The sequence below is a fragment of the Brachyistius frenatus genome, unplaced genomic scaffold (genome assembly GCF_029030835.1).
Source record: "Brachyistius frenatus isolate BFR_SWC_R1_liver_20210118 unplaced genomic scaffold, ASM2903083v1 Contig_29, whole genome shotgun sequence".
NCBI lineage: Eukaryota > Metazoa > Chordata > Actinopteri > Embiotocidae > Brachyistius > Brachyistius frenatus.
Window position 1 is genome coordinate 4,394,070 of NW_027210628.1, and position 18,519 is coordinate 4,412,588.

At 43.4% G+C, this 18,519-nt stretch overlaps 1 protein-coding gene across 1 annotated transcript in view; it reads left to right on the forward strand.

Annotated features, from left to right (window-relative positions):
* The window catches only part of sh3rf1 (SH3 domain containing ring finger 1), a 28,399-nt gene that overhangs the window by 3,000 nt on the left and 6,880 nt on the right, over nucleotides 1-18,519 (forward strand). Inside the window, exons 3-5 of the mRNA XM_069699306.1 lie at nucleotides 15,030-15,305; nucleotides 15,837-15,932; nucleotides 17,575-17,880. Of these exons, the coding sequence (XP_069555407.1) occupies nucleotides 15,030-15,305; nucleotides 15,837-15,932; nucleotides 17,575-17,880 (678 nt within the window). The remainder of the gene's footprint in view (nucleotides 1-15,029; nucleotides 15,306-15,836; nucleotides 15,933-17,574; nucleotides 17,881-18,519) is intronic.

Consider the following 18,519-nt stretch of genomic DNA (forward strand, 5'->3'; position numbering starts at 1 on the left):
AACACTGAAGACTTATTTCTCTCTGAGCCCAAAGAAAGATGGGTTAATAATAATTTGTTTTTCTTATGGTTATGGGGAAACACAAAATGACACAAAAAACCCCACTAAATAACACAAATTGCTATTTCCACAGCATGAAAGCCAAAACCCAGTATATTATTCATGCTGTGTATTAGTTATAAAACTCAGTCACACCTGTTTATAAATGGACTATTTTCTCTGAGCCTGCTCAGTGTTTTTGGTTTGAAAATATGTACATTGTGTTAAAATTGAGTAAATTATGTCGTATTTACCCTTGAAATAACAAGGCTCTTAACATTTCGAGCTATAAATATTTCCCAATCACAGTTAAGCCACCTCCAAAAAATGTAAGAGAGCAAAGAGAAAAGAAAATTGTAAGACCCGTGGGCCCCTGTTTGAGCGTCTCAGGTCTCCACGAAGGGAGGATAAGATAGATGAAAAGATGTCAAGGACTTGTGTAGAATCACAGGAATGTCAAAGCGCTGATAATGTATCTGCCTCACCATGCAGGTATGAAGATCAGAGACCTTGCTGTAAATTGCTACTGGGGGACCCACCTCATTTGCCGAAGTATCACTTCACAGGATTTGTGCTCATTTCAAAGCTGTTGGTGCTTTTTGGAATTCCCCTCCACTCTGAAAAGAGCCTGATTATTGGAAATACAGAGGCGGTCATTTATAACGATCACATTATTTCACCTCTCTTGTGTTTTGTAATGTTGAAAGTTGATTATAATCGCTCGGTGTCGGAGTGGAGAGTTCACTGTTCCCCCCTCCCCCCCAATGTATCAATGAGTTGTGTACAATACTGAAGTGCATTCAAAGAGCTGTCCCCTATCTTCCTTTGCATGTCCAGCTATTTTGCAGGCTGTCATGTTAGTGCCTAATACTGTCTCTCAAGTCTACTCTGCTGTCCTAAGGCATTCTGCTGATGACAGAGCAAGACAAGACATGGCTGTGCAGGTGTAACATTTTCAGAACATAAAAGGCAGAGATCAAAGCTCCCACTGATTGGCCTGCCTGATCTCTGGCCAGTGCTCCACAGAGACTGAGCGCTTCACTGCCCCCGGGGTGATGCCCTCAGTCCCACTTCTCTTTTTTTGTTCGTCATCTGTCCTTCGAATTTTGGGGTATCTTTAAGGCTTGAAGCAGCTCCTCTGCTGTTCAAGGAGAGCGCCACCTCCAATTCTTATATGCCCAGAGAATGGGCTGGGAGGGGAGAGCGGCGAGGACGGCCTGACAGATGCACAACAGGGTTTTGTTTCGGGTCCCCTCTGATCCCACAGACTGACGGACACTTGTAGATTGTGTGTGTGTGTGTGTGTGTGTGTGTGTGTGTGTGTGTGTGTGTGTGTGTGTGTGTGTGTGTGTGTGTGTGTGTGTGTGTGTGTGTGTGTGTGTGTGTGTGTGTGTGTGTGTGAGAGAGAGTGCGTGTGTGTGTGTGTGTGTGTGTGTGTGTGTGTGTGTGTGTGTGTGTGTGTGTGTGTGTGTGTGTGTGTGTAGTGTGTGTGTGGAGGGCCTCTAGTAACAGAAACTGATGGGTGTTAAGTGAAGGTGTCGGGACCAAAAGGGACAAATGTTTAGCGAGTATCCTTACACGGTCGGCTCTCGGCCCCTCCTCTCAGCATCTCCAGGGTTGCAGCAGTTGTTTGACACAGCTCCCCGGCATTTCTTTGATGAGGGGGCTGAAAAGGCTCGTAACGCTCTGTGGTTGTCTGGCCCTTCACAGTCAGGTTGATGACTCACCTCCGTGGTGCTCCATTACATGGATGTTTTGTCTTCCCCTTGCCCTTGTTGACTCATAACATAGTATTTTGTTCCTGCGGCTTGAGAACAGATAGCTCAGTGGTATTTTTTTGCGTGAGAGCGAGTAAAGCCATTGGAGCTGTCTGGAAGTCAAAGGTCAGGGTCCGAGAGTCGTGGCAGCCATGGGGTCGGAGCCAACGAGAGAGAGGGGAGAAGAATCAGAGAGAGATTTCAGTGGATGTCTTCAGTTATCTTTGGGGTTCTCTGGAGAGTTGAGCTTTTGTTCACCACAGGACAGAAATAGACTTTCTTTCATGGTGATGTGTCCTTTCTCATAAAAACTTCAGTGTTCATTTTTAATTGTTAGAGTTGAGGTTTCATTTATGACATGTACAATAATACTTCTGTGGTATTAAGAGTGTTGGTACAGGTCATTGCATGTTTAGTTGATGTGACATGAAACACTATTCTTTCCTAACCTTTGGGGATGTAATTAGGTCATTGTCTCTACTTTGGTAATGAGAGCTTTATACGAGGAAGGTTTTTTCCTGTTCCTTTTTATAGACCTTATTGTAGGCCTCTGTCCTCTTGACATTATTACTCATTATCTTTAAATCCCATGAATTGATTTGAAACAGAAAGGAAGTAAAATACAGCCCTTTAATTTGATAGTATTTTCAACTGATTGAAGGAAGTTGTCTCAAAACATTGAAATGTTTTTTGTTCCCCAGTTATTCTGCTTTCCTTCTCTTTTGTAGTTGAAACATTTCTTCAGAGCAGAAGAATGTCGTTTATGGCTTCCTTATGTTGCGATATGTCATTAAAATTCCTGTGCACCTCCCTCGTCTGAGGTCGATGAGTCACGCTGGCCCTCTTTGATGACATCATATTGTTGTCGAAGCCTTTCCTCCTGGCCGGCTGGCTGACCTCTGCCTGAGCGACAGAACCCCGTCATTACACCCTCACGCTGCCCACATACTGGCAAACACATACTTACTGCTTTCCACTGGGAATTTTTCAACAGGGCTTTGGTCTATTCACTCCTGCTCTTTCAACACGCTCACGCTTTTCTCCTGCCTCCTCTGTGTTTCCCACGGAGACCTTCCGGACAGTGCATGCAGGGATTTTTGGAGCCACCTGTAATTTTCTGTTATGAGCCACTGACACAAGCTGTATTTTTTTCCCCTCATATTTCTTGCCATGTACCTCCTCCCTCCTTGCTGTCTAAATCCAGTCTGGAGCCTGTTAAAGGTCTAATGAGATTAGAGTTTATTAGACAGTGAGTCGGCACTGCTCCCCGCTCTCCTCTTACTACTGGCTGCTGACTCTCATTCAGAGGAAACAAAACACTTGCTATTTAGTGAAGCAACCTGTGTGTCTGCATCTCCGGTGGCGACTTTGGACGTCACAAAGTTATATAATACACCTTAAGTTAGTTTTTTTTTTCTTGTTGTCAAGCACAGACTTTTGGTGCCAGATTGTAAATAACCTTCTCAAATGCCTGGTGTCTAGAAAGCAGGTAGATAATCTGGGATTTTCCCCCTACTAACTTGTAAATGGAACGTAACGATGTGGATCCCAGAGCGTGGCAAATCTATTCCTTTTCTATATCATCCATCCTGTACAGACTCACAGAGGAATGAAGGTTATCCCATCATGCATTGGGCAAGAGGCAGTGCACCTGGCCTGGTTTCCAGTTGATCACATTACTGACATCATAGACAAACACATCTTCACTTTCACACCTATTTGTCATTTTCACATTCCTTACCGTGCTTACAATGAGCACATCCTGTGAATAAGAACGTGGTTGGTTTCGCTCTGAGAAATAACTCTTCTCCACGTATGGGTTTACGTAATACCCAAAGAGATGTTCAAAAGACCTAATCATGTGATTAAGGTGCAGCCGTGGCCTTCTCATTGTAGGGTTTCACGGCTCCCCTGGCGAAGGGTGTGTTCCCGCTTATGTCTTTTTGAGCTATGGAGATTTTCCAGCCCAGACATATAGAGGAACTCACTTTTGTTCAGTGTCATTTCCCAGACAGAGTAGGATGCTTTGTGAACGTGTGTCAGAGGAATGTCACGAGCGGTTGCAGGTCACCGTTTCTCCTCTAAACATTGGGCTTGTCCAGTCTCGTCCTGCTCACACTCGCCCTCTTCAGTAGGCTTTACGCATCAACACATTTATGTGCGTCTTCTGTTGCTGCTGTTAGACATTGAACGCACGTCTTTGACTAAAGGTTAATGTGTTGATTGTGGTTGCAGGTGTGTGTCTGCCACATGAATAAATATAGTTCTGCTCATAATCATGCATGCAGTGATGTGCCTCTGCACCTGTAAGGCCTCCAGGCAGGCTCGGCTGTAACAGTTGTATCTTGTTGCTAGACACTATGTCATATTCATACAAAGTGCTCGCCAACTGCCCATCGTTTTCTGGACAGTTTGTAGCTCTCTGTAAACTGGAGATTAAATGTAACTTCATTGTGTAGGTTTTTATAAAAACAAAATACAAATAAGATGGCCTTTTTTGCAGTGGTTTTAACAGGACAGCAGTTCTGGGTGGTCCACCAACCAAATGCCACATTTGCCACAACTCCCCTTCCCCCTATCCCCTCCCCCCTCCATGGCATATCTCCTGCCATGTGTGTCAGCATGACAACAGTGAGGGAAGCATCCATGACCTTCCTGACCACAGTCCTATCACACCTGTGGGGGCCAACAAAAGCCTTTCTTTAGATCCTGTCATGTGTGTGTGGTCCATTGGCCAAAGCTACTTGACAAAAATATTTTGTGGACCAACAACTTATCAACTGTTTGTTTTAAAGACCTCTTTAAGTTGTGCTTAAATATATCATCATGCCAAATTACACCAAGTTGTTTTACAAAAAACTTTCAGGAGATTTTAACCTTTAGATGTTTTGTCAGCTGTTTGACAGCCTTAGTCAGCCCCACCCTCCCCTCCTCACCCCACCACCCCCATATTCCCAAAGTACCTCTAATACCTGCCTAGCCTTAACAGAGCAGTTTGACCTCTCACCCTGTGTTGTGATTGGTGGGCCAGGATTGGTCATCCATGGACCGTTTCACTGCTGGCATGTTAAGTGTTTAGTTCCCGTCCCTGAGGCAAAATCATGATTTGGTTCGAGTTTTGTTTTCAGTTGTTTGACCTCTGACCCGGATACTGGATCTCGATACACCTTCAAGCAGCAGCGACCACCTGTGGCTCACCTTGCTGCTGCATGACAGATGTGTGGTCTCAGACCTCCTTCTGTGATGAGGAAAAGAATGAAAGTTTTCTTCACATCTCTGGCCTTCTTTCTGTAAGTTGCTGTTCTGCTCTGTGCTGAAAATGTTTTGTGTTTTTCTTTGAGGCCCAGAAGTACAGTTAATCTGCATTTGTCCCCTGAGGGACATCTTTGTCTCAGCTGTGAAACAGCTGTCCAGTATTGAGTCCAGAAGATGAAGTGTTACATCCTTCAACTCAAAGTGATGATTCATTTGTTTTAAGCTCTCGAAAGGAAGGTTAGTATTAATAATACTGTCCAACCACATCTTGTGCACCACTGATTGCCATAGCACATTTATTTGTTGTCACAACAGTAGTTGTAATTAGAAAAGGCTTATAAGACTACTCTTTAGTTTATTGTTTGTTGTGAGAGTAAAACAGAACTGATGTGGGAAACTGAATTGCAGGTTTGGGAATATTTTGAAGAGAATCTTTTTTTAATCTAGATTCCTCATCCTGAAATATTGATTTGTGAACATTTCATGTCACTCCATCCTGATAGATCTGGATCAAACAAATATTTTCAATATCCACTAATCGAGTAGGTATTTGGTCTATGAAATGACAAAAAATGTGGATGCCTAAAGCCCCAAGTGACAACTTAAAAATGTCCGACCAACAATCCGGAAGCCAACGAGATTTGATTAACAATGACACATCTTCATTATTGCAGAAAATATGTGGACTTCAAAATTTTTGGTAGAAGAAAATTACTGAGTATATTATTTGACAATCAGAATAGTTGCTGATTAATCTTCAGTCGATTGAATACTCAATAAATTATTTGAGCTGTGAAGAGATATCTCTTTTCTAATACAGATAGTTAAAAAAAAAAAATCTGCATTTTTACATTTTGGAAGAATGTGTCACATACTCTTAAAAACTGTGCTACTGGAAGTGTGTGTTCTCGGTTGCTCCACATGTGAGGTCTCTCCTTCTGACAGCGTCTGATTAATTATTAAAGGGCACTTGAATAGGACAGAGCACAGACAAAGACTTGGGTTGTGGTGAGGGAGCTTTCAGCCATGATATGTATTCACTGACTAGAAAACTACATTCACACTCGTATCTCATCATAACTGTTCTGATTGGAGACACATGCACTTTGAGCCCATTTGTTTTACACAGACACGCACACACCTCCACTCTGACTTTGGTCTGACAAAACCAGGTCAATGTTTGTTTTAATGAGTCACAGACTGATTTTAGATCCATGAGGGCCCATTATACAGCGCACACCCACAAAAACACAGGTGTGTAGTGAGTACACTGGCAGTCATGTGACAACGCTGTGTTGAAATGTCAGCAAGAGTTTGAGCCAACCTGCCTGCATTTCTGTTCTTTATGGTAGACCATGCTGAGGTTCTCAAGGAGGCCAATTAGCTCGCATATATCTGAACATGCCGATTAGCTTTAGAAGTACCAGCATCTGCCTCTCCTTTCGTCTCAGTGCTTCATGGTATTAATGTGGGCTGAGTTACCAAAGCAACCTGGGAGAGTTTTGAAATGTGAGTCCGTGCCAACAGCACTGTCTCGCTGTCAAGTGTCCAATGTTTTAGTCTCTTAATGGCCAAAAATGAGTCAAATATGAAGATACTCATGAAAAGCACAAATTAATATCCTTCTGTACTGCTGAAAATATAATGTGACCTCTTACATTTCTCAAGTACAAACAAAAAGGAAATCCATAGGTCTGAAGCCTCAGTGTAGCAACTAGTGAGGACCCCACGGATTTTTTTGAATGTTTTTTTTTAAAATTGTTTTAGAGTTCCTCAGATTTGCTCTCTGTGCTTCAGTATATGATGCCTCACATAGCATTCGGTGGAGCTAAAAGAAAGCTAGCAGTTACATGTTACATCTGGACTGAGTCATGGCTGGAATGGACAAACACACTCACACACTTTCTTAAGAAAGTGAAAAATGGTCAGCGCCGGTCTGCTTTTTCAATCAGAGAAAAGATGCAGTGTTTGTGCCTTGGCCTTTTGCCAGGACAGTGTCAATATCCTGGCTTTGTTTGTCCACTGAAGAGGCGTTCAAATACCAGCCAATGCAAACAAATGTACTTCAGTTGCCCACTAGTCTGACATATGACAGCACAATTGGAAGATAAGCAGGCAAATCAGAAACATTTAACAAAGATAACTGCGAGCGAACATCGCTGCGGCGATAGCAGGTTTGACTTCAAATTCAGCGACTTACAGAGAAGGTAGCTGTCCAGTTCCTCGCCTGCGTAAATCGAAGTCAGGCTGAGCACAGCGGAGCGGAGCAGGTGGCTCGCCCTGAATGAGTATGAGGAACAAAAGGCCACAGACACTGCATGCTTTCACCAGCACAGTGGAGAGTAATGTGAGGAAATGCTTAGTATTCAGCTCATATTGACTTGTACCCAATACACAGATACTGTGACATCTGTGAACTAATCCCTCCGTAGCTTGGATACAAATTAACTTCCTGCGTGCAACAAATGTGCACAAATCTGGTAATCCAGATTATTAATTGTGATCATTAAATACATGACAAAAGATGCCTCTGAGCTAACAATCCCATTGCTGATTGAATTCATGTTTTCTATCCAAGTATTGTATTGATTAGAGAAATGTTTACTCAGCTGTTGCTGCTGTTTGTGCCTGAAGATGTTTTCATTGCATTTACATGAGGCAATGTTAACTGTTTTTCAATGCAGTGTATTTAGATAGTGTAATTAGTGGTTGCTTAATTACATTATGTGCACAATATCCACTAACATGCTCATTAATTTAGCGATTGTTTGACTGATTTCTTGATCTGGTCTATAAATCATTTTATATTTAAAATGCTTATCAGATTGTCAGCAGTACTTTGTTTTCCCAGTTATTCTTGCTTTACTAAATTAGCCAGGGCTACTGACCAAATGTGTGTCTGTGCCACAGAACCATCTTATAGGTTCAGGACGGCAAGCCTTGCTTCCTCTCCCTGCCTAATTTTCTATTCAGTCTTTGATCTCACACTGTTTCTGTGCACATTTCTTTCTAGCGTGCATTGTGCTTCCTCACTTGCTCAGTGTGCTCTGAAATGTGAGTGGGTTCCTGTGAGAGCAGCTGCTAAGCCCGGCGTATGAACTGGCGCAGTGTTAAACAGTTCTGTTCTTTCGGTTTTTCGTCAGACAAGCAGACTGGGTGATCCCCGGGCCACCCAGAACCAGCCGGTACCCCTCATCTGAGGCCAGCCAGGTAAAGAAAGCGGCCCGTACACATAAGGCAGCACAAAGGGACGTGCCAGTGGTTTTCGTGTAATTGCGTTTTCACAGTAGAGTCTACACTCACACCCAAACGCACGAGAGCTTCATGAAAACCGCATGCGTGACAGCTCTACTCTGTGTGCATATGCTGTCCCATAAATCATACTCCTTTCCTGTTGAAATGCTTTCTCTCTGATGACTAATCTATAGCTTACAAAGTGCACTTGGCACAGCAACATCTTGATTGTGTGTCCATGTGCTGAATGTTTTTATAGACCCCGCCACAATCACCACTATAATACAGAAATCTCAATTTACTTCCTGGTTCTGCACATGGTGGTCATATGGGGCCTGAAACCCACCTCCAGAAAGGGTGACTTTGATCATAGCTTATCGCCCAGATTTCCCTGAAGCCCCAGGGTACAGCTGAAGGTCAGGAACTGGCAGTAAACTGGAGATTGTTGGGGTCAATGGGTGGTTACTCCTGAGATGTGTTTTGGAACTTACACTCAGGGAAGTAGGAGACATCGTCGTTGTCCATAAACACGTATGAGGATAACTGGCAGATGCCTTCCCTGACCTAGGAACATAGAAGAACATAGAGGAACATAGAGGAACATAGAGGAACATGAGAAGGAACATGAAGAGGAACATAGAGGAACAGCAGGAGAGTTTCAAGGGCTTTTGAATACTTCCTGTTCTTCTCACATGTGATCCGAGCTTCCATCTGGACTCCAGACTGCTCTGAGTGTTTTCGTGCCTGTAGACTAATGTGTTGGACCACATTTGATATGTAGCGAGGGAAACAAACCAGCACAGTGAGTTGTTATAGAGTAAAGCTTTGGAACGCTTGAATGGTTTATTGCCTCTTTCCCGCTTTAGAAAATGTAGTCAAGCCGATGAAGGATTCCCACTTCGCTGGAGGCTGAATAACACTTGAATTTAATGAATTCTGATTTCTGCTTGTTTACTTGTTTGGCTAATTTAGTGAAATCACTACCTGAAAAATTACCTTCATGTATCACACTGATTCATAAGTCTTGTGAATTTAGTGTCACTACAAAAAAAACAAAAATCTTGTCATTGATATGCAAAATCTCACAGTGGATAAACACAGCTCGATGACTAGTGTTGCTTACTGTATAGTTCTGCATCAAAGGTTTCATCATTTCAGAAGGATTTCTGCCTGATTAGTGAGCTTTAGAGGTGGTGGTGGAAGATGGCTTGTGTTACCTCCTTACAGAGGCAGGCAAGCTTTTTTTTTTTTTTTTTTCCTGTCTCCAGTCTTTATGTTAAGCTAAGATAACCAGCTGCTGGCTGTAGTCTTGCATTTAGTGCACAGATATGAGAGTGGCATTGATCTTTTCATTTAAATCTTGGCAAGAAAACAAAACAAGTGCATTTTCCCAAACTGTCAAAGTATTTCTTTGAGGTGATTTCCTTCCCCATTTCTGTGGGCCCCATCTCCCAGACCCGGACACTGGCCGGATTTTAAATGACTCCCTTTCAAAAGATTCACTGCACTGTCAAGAGACCCATAAATAGCCAAAAAAAAAAGTGCTCCTGTGTGGAGTTTCCATAGAAACCAGAGAATGGAAGTTTTTCTTTTGTCTCAGACTGAGAGGGAGACAACAGCTCCAAATGAGTAATCTGCGTCATGAGGTTGTGCTGTGACAAGTGCTCATCTGAAGGTCCCTGTGTGACAGCATTATTCTAATGTCCAGCAAGTGAACGTTTGGCATGTCCTACTTTCTACTTCCCCTTTTCCTTGATCGAATCTTATTCTTGACATCCAATGTTTATGCCTTTTATACTGAATGCATCCCATTTAGTTCTGATAGGATCACTATCGTTTTCCCCTACGACGACGAGGAAATTCCAGCTCAATATAAAGATCTTCCTCTGCAGAAAAGATAGACTTGTTTGTTTTGAAGTGTAGTAAAAAAAAAAAGAAGCAATAACACAATTACAGTGATATTTGGAAAAGAACTGGAGGAACACAAAAATTATTACAGAAACGGAACATTTTCTTTACAATAGTATACTTTGTATATGGTATACTTTGTTAATTTTGCTGATGACATTTAAAATGTTCTCGTTCTAGCTGCTGGCTTTCATAAGCTTGATATCACTGCCTTTTTTTCTGCCACTCTTTGTCTCCTTGTTGGATTTTCCACCAGGAGTCTCTCAGATTTGTAGGCAGTGCAGGGAAGTGGTAGAAGAAGTCTTCTCTCCAGTGGTCATTAAAAAGGCCATTAGGAATCAATTTCACGTAATGCAGCGCTAATGGTTTCAAGATAGTCCCTGTCCTGGGAGTTTTTCACTCCCATCATGTGTCCTTGGTTGTTCTACAGTGTTGGTGGCAAGACCCTGAGCAGAAACTTGGTAATGAACAACAAATGTCCACTGACCAGCACCTGGTCTGTGTAGCAGATGCAGCTCCCTCTTGTAGAATGTCTGACGTGTCTTGGCCTGGAAATGTTTGTAGGGTGAACCAGACGGACTAACCCCCCCCCCCCCCCCTGCACACACACTCTGTTTTGGCAGTGGTGCCCCCTGCTCATTCTCCACCCCCTGCTGACAACGTGGAGGTGTCCATATGGGAGTGGAGTCTTGTCTGGCACTTACACACAGGGGGTAAAGGTTTCTGTCTGCTGTGGTTGCACACAACCCTTGAACTGCTGATGGAGCAAAAGTTACCTTTATCCTCGATGTAGCTGTAAAGACCAGCTGGTGTACAAGGGAGGCAGTTACTTCACATTACCTGAATGTTTGGTGCACTGCAGCTTCACAGCTTAATGTGACTTTGTTGAGCTGGTTAATTGTCCGAACAACAGTTTAGCAGTGTTGAAAATGTGTGTAACACTCCCTACATATGGCCTTTTTGTCTTTAAAATGTCTCTTTGCGAACGTGATATGTTTTAAGGCAAGCTGTTAGCGCAATTATCCCCATCTGACCTCGTCTTACCTCTGTAGCACCACATACATGCGTCCATTGTTTGTTTATGCCTGTCTGCTCACTGGTTGTTGACATTCGGATGTGCCGTAGAGCTGAACACTTGGGTAATTCTGTTATAATCCAATGCTGTGGAAGAGCACACTATAACAGCTAAATCCCTTTAGCACACAGGTCTAATTGCATTATCTGCTGTACAAGAGTAATTGCTCACACCAGCTGATGCTCTACACATTGGGCCTAGTCTCTCTTTGTTTATCTGTTTGGGACTCTTGTACACACACACACACACACACACACGCACGCGCACACACGCGCACACACGCAGGTAAATTAACATCTTTCACGCTCAAGACTGAGTCAAAATGTAATAATGAAAGGGAATTTTTGAATAGTGACTCTGTTCCCTGTTATATTCTAATGCTGCAGTGGTAAATAAAACGTATCTTCTTTAATACCTAAGGTTTGTTAAGGCGAATCAAGTTTACTTTGGTCATCAGATATAAATGTCTTGGGTAAAAATAAATTATTATTAGGTTTGCCTTGTTACAGCTACTACAACTATTAACTCATAATGTGGCCTGATGTGGTTGTAAAAGCAGCTCTCTGGTGCTGCTGACTTGTTGTGTCTTATTCATAGACTGTATATAAAAGTGGACGTAGCTTCCTGGTCTAAAGAATTCAGGCCAATGTGGAAGAGCGTTAAGCTGCAATACCACTGAGTGCCAATAGGGGTTGGCTCCAGAAAGGCTCCATAGACCCGCATTCAACTTCTCTCATGAAATAAAAAGTTAATACATGAAGTCATTATGACATCACTGACTAAAGTCACTCCTTCTTATATGTTTTCTGGTGGTCCATCCGGATATAATCCCATCATTAATTAGATGTTAGGCCTCAAAAAGTTGCATTTTTGGGGGGGCTTGTTTGTTTGATTGACAGGCCTGAGTGCAGTCAGGTTTCTGCTGTCGGTGGGCGGGGTGTAGTGTTCTCTGATTCCCGTTCAGAGCCACAGCTCCCTCCTCCCCAGTTCGTCCAAATATGGTCACGTCTGGCTCCAAAGTAGCTTCTTGGCAACGGCCAAAATCCAAACTCGAGGCTTTAAAACATCTTACAAAACAATAGGTACGTCTCTGTTGGTTGCCACATATTTTACCAAAACACAAATTGTTATTTTGTCTAATTCTTCACATCAGTTTGACAACATTTGTCTATTTGATGGCCTTTAAGCGGTTTTTTTTTAACACCTTGTAAAAAAAACAAAAACAAAAGAGGTTACTTTGCAGTCGGAGGATTTATGTTCATGCAAGAACCATGAGCCTCTTGTCTGTGTTTTGGTTTCCTGGGGTTGAAGTGGGATGTTGCCGCTGTGGGTAATCATGTATTATAAATCTTTAAAGAGGCTAGAAGTCATTAGATGCTGCCTGCATGTGCTCATTAGAGTAGCAACGGTCTGATACGGCAACCTAACAGTGGCTTATGCTGCTGTATAATTACTTCCATAAACTTTCTCTGCAGATGTTGAGAACAATTAAGGTGGGGTGAAGAAAAAACTAAACAAAAAACGTGCTCGCCGTGTGTTGGAACATAAAAAATTCTATCTGATGGTGTTGTCTTTTCTCGTGTCTCTCTGGCTGTGGAGCTTTATCTGTGGCAGAGATTCATCCAAAGATGGACACTATTGGAGTCTCATCCTGCTCCCGGGGACGGGTTAAAAGCAATAAAGAAAAAAAACAATCTGTGTGCACTTGTGTGCGGGGACTTTTTTTTTTATAGCATTCATGTGAAAGGAGCTCTTTAGCTCTCCTCTGTATGTTCCTATTAGAGGCTTTCTATGTTCTCCAGGGGGATGTTTGGCCTGCACTGATGGTGCTCCTTTATGGAGGTCCACTGCAGACACAACAGCCCTGTCTCCATGGATTCACACCTGATAGTAACCCCCCCCCCCTACCCCACAGCCATCACCCAGCCCCAGTTTTACTTCGTCCTACACACCCTCACCAGCTCCTGCATCCAGAGGCCCCTGCAGTCAGGCTCTTGATTTTCACTCTCTCACTACATTACGCCGAGTGAAACATGGAAATGTAACATTGCTGACAACCTCTCTTTTATGAGGCCAGGACAGGGAGATCAAAAACCAGCTGAGAAATGGGCAGTAGGAGGGTGGGACTAAAACCCTGTCAGGAGTGAGTTTGTTCTTTGTTGGCCAGTACAAAACCCTTTATAAAAATTAAAAAAAAAAAAAAAAAACATTCACTGTTAAACTAATTTAGTAGGAGCCAGTAGGGAAATCTAGACTTTAAACCACTCTCACCTTTCCACTCCACCTAATAAACAGGACATACTGTTCTAGTATAGTATTTTGCACATAAAAGACTTTGTTTACCAACACAATTAATGGCTCTAATCCCTTTTCCCATACGCTAAAGTAATTGCGTAACAATGCTGACTTTGAACACTGTGCTACTACCAGAGGTTTTATTAAGTCTTGGCCTCGGTGTACAAACAAGTGCTTCCAAATGTCACGGTTTCAGTGGGACAAGTATTTCATATTTACCATGTAATTAGATCCTCTTGCTTTTGTGTAGCTTGAACCTGTTCAGTCATTGGAAACAAAAATGGCAGCGCTTCCACTTTGATTTGCATTTTCATCACGAAACTCCCTGCCAGGCCTGGGTGGGCTCAAAAGCCCTGTTTTCCACTGAAAGGAGGCCCAGCTCCAGTGCAGTGTGCAAGCAGGGGTCTGCGGTCCCCCCCCCCCTCCCCGCAGGCTAGACCAGCAGAGCCAGAGAGCGATTGGCTCTGTGCTTCAGGCTGTGTGATTCTCTGCAGCAGGGTAATGTCACCCTGGCTCACCATCACGGCTCATTCTGTACTTTTATTCTCCTCTGAGCCTTTAAACGGTTCATTAGCCTTTAACAAGACTGCGGAGCCGGTTCCAAACTCGCTGTTAACCCCTCTCTCTCTGGCTCGCTCTCTCACTCAGCCACTTTCAACTACAGTTGTAGATGTTTTCCTGATCACACTCTATATTCTTTATTGATTGTGCAGTTTCAGTGTTCATATCCCGTCAGTTAGTGGTGTTTGTGATTCTGATCACTGCAAACGGTGTCCAACAGCAGTGGGATAAATGGTGGGGGGTTGTTTGGACTGAAGCCTTCCTCATGGACACCCACCCTGAATGGAGAACATTGATGCCTCTCTATCCTGCTACTCCCCCCTCACTTGGTGTCCCTCTTTCCCTGGATTGTGGCTCCCTGAATGAGCCTTTCAGGACTTCAGGCTTGCAGGCTGAGATACAAAACCTTCCTCTGGAAGATAAAGGGATTGGACCCTGGGCCTTCTGCTTCTGCTAGGCAGCTACTTGCAACTGTGAACACATAATATATTTTATAGTGTAAAAACATACTTGTTGCATTTCATAATGGGACCTGGTTTCTCTTTGAATCAAGAGTGGCAACCCTGACTGTGAACACCGTTTTGAAATTTGATGGCTACGACTTTTATATGGACTTCTGACAAGCCTGTTAGCGTGCTGAGCCTTCTTTTGACTATTTTCCATTGCACTATTGTCTGGCGCTGCCGCAGTACCTTTCTGAAAATGTTCTTCGGTTTGGAGCCTGCAGCTTTGACATAAGCTCATGTTCCAGTCCCACAATGTACACCAAAACTAACACAACTCGTACTACTTTTTGAAAAATGTGCCACTTTGTCACTGCATATCCACTTGAAGATTAGTATCTACAGAATGGGGATGCAGCATTGGACTTGACATTTGTGTTTACTCTTAATCTCTGTTTTCAGGGTGTACCCCAGCTCCCTTGTGCCAAGGCGCTCTACAACTACGATGGCAAGGAACCAGGAGACCTCAAGTTCAGCAAGGGAGACATTGTCATCCTGCGCCGGCAAGTGGACGAGAACTGGTACCACGGGGAGATGGGTGGAGTCCACGGCTTCTTCCCCACCAACTTTGTCCAGGTCATCAAGTCGCTGCCGCAGCCGCCACCTCAGTGCAAGGCTCTGTACGACTTTGAGCTCAAAGACAAAGAGGCGGACAAGGACTGCCTGCCCTTTTCCAAGGTAGTACTGCAACATCCACACTTCTGCCACATGGTCAGTGTAGTAAAACAAAAATACCTCTCATTACAGTGACACTAAGCATTCATTTTCTCAAGTTATGTGTGTGTTAGAATGTCAGGGTTGTGAACCGAGACGCCCAGAGAAACCGTTTGTATTGTGAGCCAGCTTTCTTGATGAACAGCTGTAATTAGGCTGGAGAGAATGAATGCCACATACAGCAAGACACTGCTTAACTACAATAATTAAGCTGTTATGTCTGTCCAGCTGTTGGGTCATACTTTGATGTTTTTGTATTCTGTCATCAGTTTATGTGCCACATGAGCAAAAACAGAAACGCGCTTACGAAGTAGTTTTCCAAACAAAATGCCATGCCTTAAACCCCAGAGTTTTTCCTCTTGGGTATGTTGTTCCATTCAATAAAACATTAGTCCTGTTCAGTGTTTGCTCCTCCAGGATGAACAGCACTCTTAGTTAGCACTATTCTTAATTAGGTTTTTCCTCACACATTGCCCCCTCTGTCTTGAATTTTAGGATGATATCCTGACTGTGATCCGAAGAGTGGATGAAAACTGGGCAGAGGGAATGCTGGGAGATAAAATTGGAATTTTTCCCATCTCATATGTGGAGGTAAGAAAATGAAATAGATTATTTAATGTCACCTATCATGGGTGGAGCAAGTGTGCCTGACAGCGATTGGCAAAGTCTCAGGATCTTTTGAACTTTTGAACTAGACTTATACAGCTCGCAGAGTGTGTATGATGCTCCTCTTCCTTTTGAAATGCTTATATGTTTCATAGAGCCCCTAAACATGTCTTTGAAGATTTAGACAGCCACAGTCTCTCCGCAGGGCTCACATAAAAGCTTTGGGAATAATCCAGACAGAAAGAAGCAAATCTTTGCCCTTTAAAGATCATTCTCACTTCACTGTCAGTGACTGTGTGCATTGTTATTATATATATATATATATATATATATATAAAAAAATCTATTTGGCCAAGAATAGTGTTTCTGAATAGTGTTTGTCTTGAATAAGATACAGCAGTGAGGCATTGCAGGACTGTGTTGAAGTTTGTCTCTGGAGGAATATTTACTCAAACCTGTGACAGTCATCTTTGATCCTTTTCCTGTGCATTTTCTTTTTTATATTCAGATTTGTTTACACTGAGTGAGGGTTTTGCAGAAACTGAATGCAGAATATTTCTATGCATCATTTTGTTTTGGCACAGCCAAAGCCACCGAATGGAAGAATGGAACATTTTGTTGTCCTGTCACTTCTTTAGATTTCATAAACAAATGCAGTACCATCACAAACATATAGCATGACCCAAAATGTTCTTTTTGTTTGCATAACTAGTGAATATCTAGGTCAAAGTGTATTCATGGCCTTTGGAGCTATTGTGTCCTTTTTAGCTGCATGTGTGTATATATAAAGTAAACTGCTTTTGCTTTAAAATCAGTCTTTAATTTGTTAAAGTAAATGGCCCTCACCTGCTCTTAATCCTGCATGTCTACCTTAATGTGCTGACATGTGACGATGAACCTGCACAGCTTCACTGCTGGATTGGAGAGAAACGCTTTTATGTCCTAAGTAGAAGCTGCTTGGGGCAACGTGTGGCTGCAAGCAAGCGCACCCTGTGATTAACTGGAACCTCTTTGATTTTTTTTTTTTTTTTTTTTTTTTTTACCTTACAGTCAGTCCCACGTTACGGTGCCTGAAGGGGTTACAAAGCCTGCAGTGTCGTAGCTGGCTTAGAACCATCAAGTCCCCCAGACTAAACCCATGTCTGCATGGCGGGCATAGCGTGAGCAGCACCTGAGCAGAGCAGCAGCAGCTCCATCTGTGTCTGTGCAGCACTGAGCTGCAGGTCAGCCATGGTTTAGACGCCCTCAGAGTCGATGTGGTTGCAACCGTAAAATGCAGGAAATGAACTTTAAGTGTGAAAAATATGCTTTGGCTCGTGTTTACGGGCGACTACGAGTTATGCCGACTGTGCTGACAGCTGAATTGATTAAAATAGGAACATATTTGTTCCGTCAGATGATTGAAATGCAACTGGAACGTGTAAACACGCTGCAATATGTTCAGCTTTAAGAAATGATAGACCATTCTTCTGCTCACCAGTTCTTCCATGACATCAGCTTTATCACAGAGCGTGACAGTTTTCCTGATCATTTTAATTCTCTCTTAACATCATTTCTTCATCTTTATCGCTCATTTCCAACTCCTCTCCTCATCATCTCTCCCCGTGCCTCTCCTCCCCTCTCGTAGTTCAATTCGGCAGCTCGGCAGCTTATAGAGTTGGACAAGCCGTCAGACTCCAGTGGAGACTCCGGTGAGGGGGCCTCCTCAGGACCCCAGAGCAACGGTGCCCAGCGGGCAGGGGAGAAGAAGAACAGCAAGAAACGACATTCCTTCACTTCTCTCACCATGTCCCACAAACCCGTGCTAGCTCCCCCCCCCCAGCGCCACTCCATGGAGATCAGCGGGCCGGTCCTCATCAGCTCCAGCAACCCCACAGCAGCCGCTCGCATCGGAGAGATCAGCGGGGGGCTTTCCTGCAGCGCACCTTCACAGGTAAGATTCTCCACAGGCAGGCAGATGCATCTCGGGTTCCTTTCTCGTACTCAGTGTGCCGACTTAATACAGAGCGCAAAAAGTGTGCAAAAAAAAAAGTACAGCAATACGAAAGGGTGCCATTTAGCTATTTATAGATGTTGTCTTTGCCCTGATGTTTTTGTTTTCCACAGTTTACAGCTGCATCTAGACAGATGTGGCCCTTTAACACACAGCTGTGAAATGTACATTATGAGTGGAGCTCTTTAATCCAGCGTTGTGGTTGAAGTGACTATCTTCACCAGCTGACTTGTTAATTTCCTGTTCAGCGGTGTCTGATTGCATAACTGTAAAAAAAAAAAAAAAAAAAAGACACAATCATGCATCTGAGAAACGGCATCCAGCTTCAGCTCTTTCTGTTTTCACAAGATGTTTGTTGCTTTTCGAAGGCTTCGCTCTCCTTCTGTCAGCAATTAGGCTGACTTCCCCCCCCGTCATACCGAACAGGCCATTGCTCCATCCAAGCGTTTGAAATCATGGATGCGTGACTCCAGTCATCCACAAAAACGACTCCAGCTTAGCCCCAAAGGTTTCCACACCAATCCCGACATGACAGCAGCTCACAGCTGCTTTGTGGTTGCCAGCTGCTTGAGATCGAGC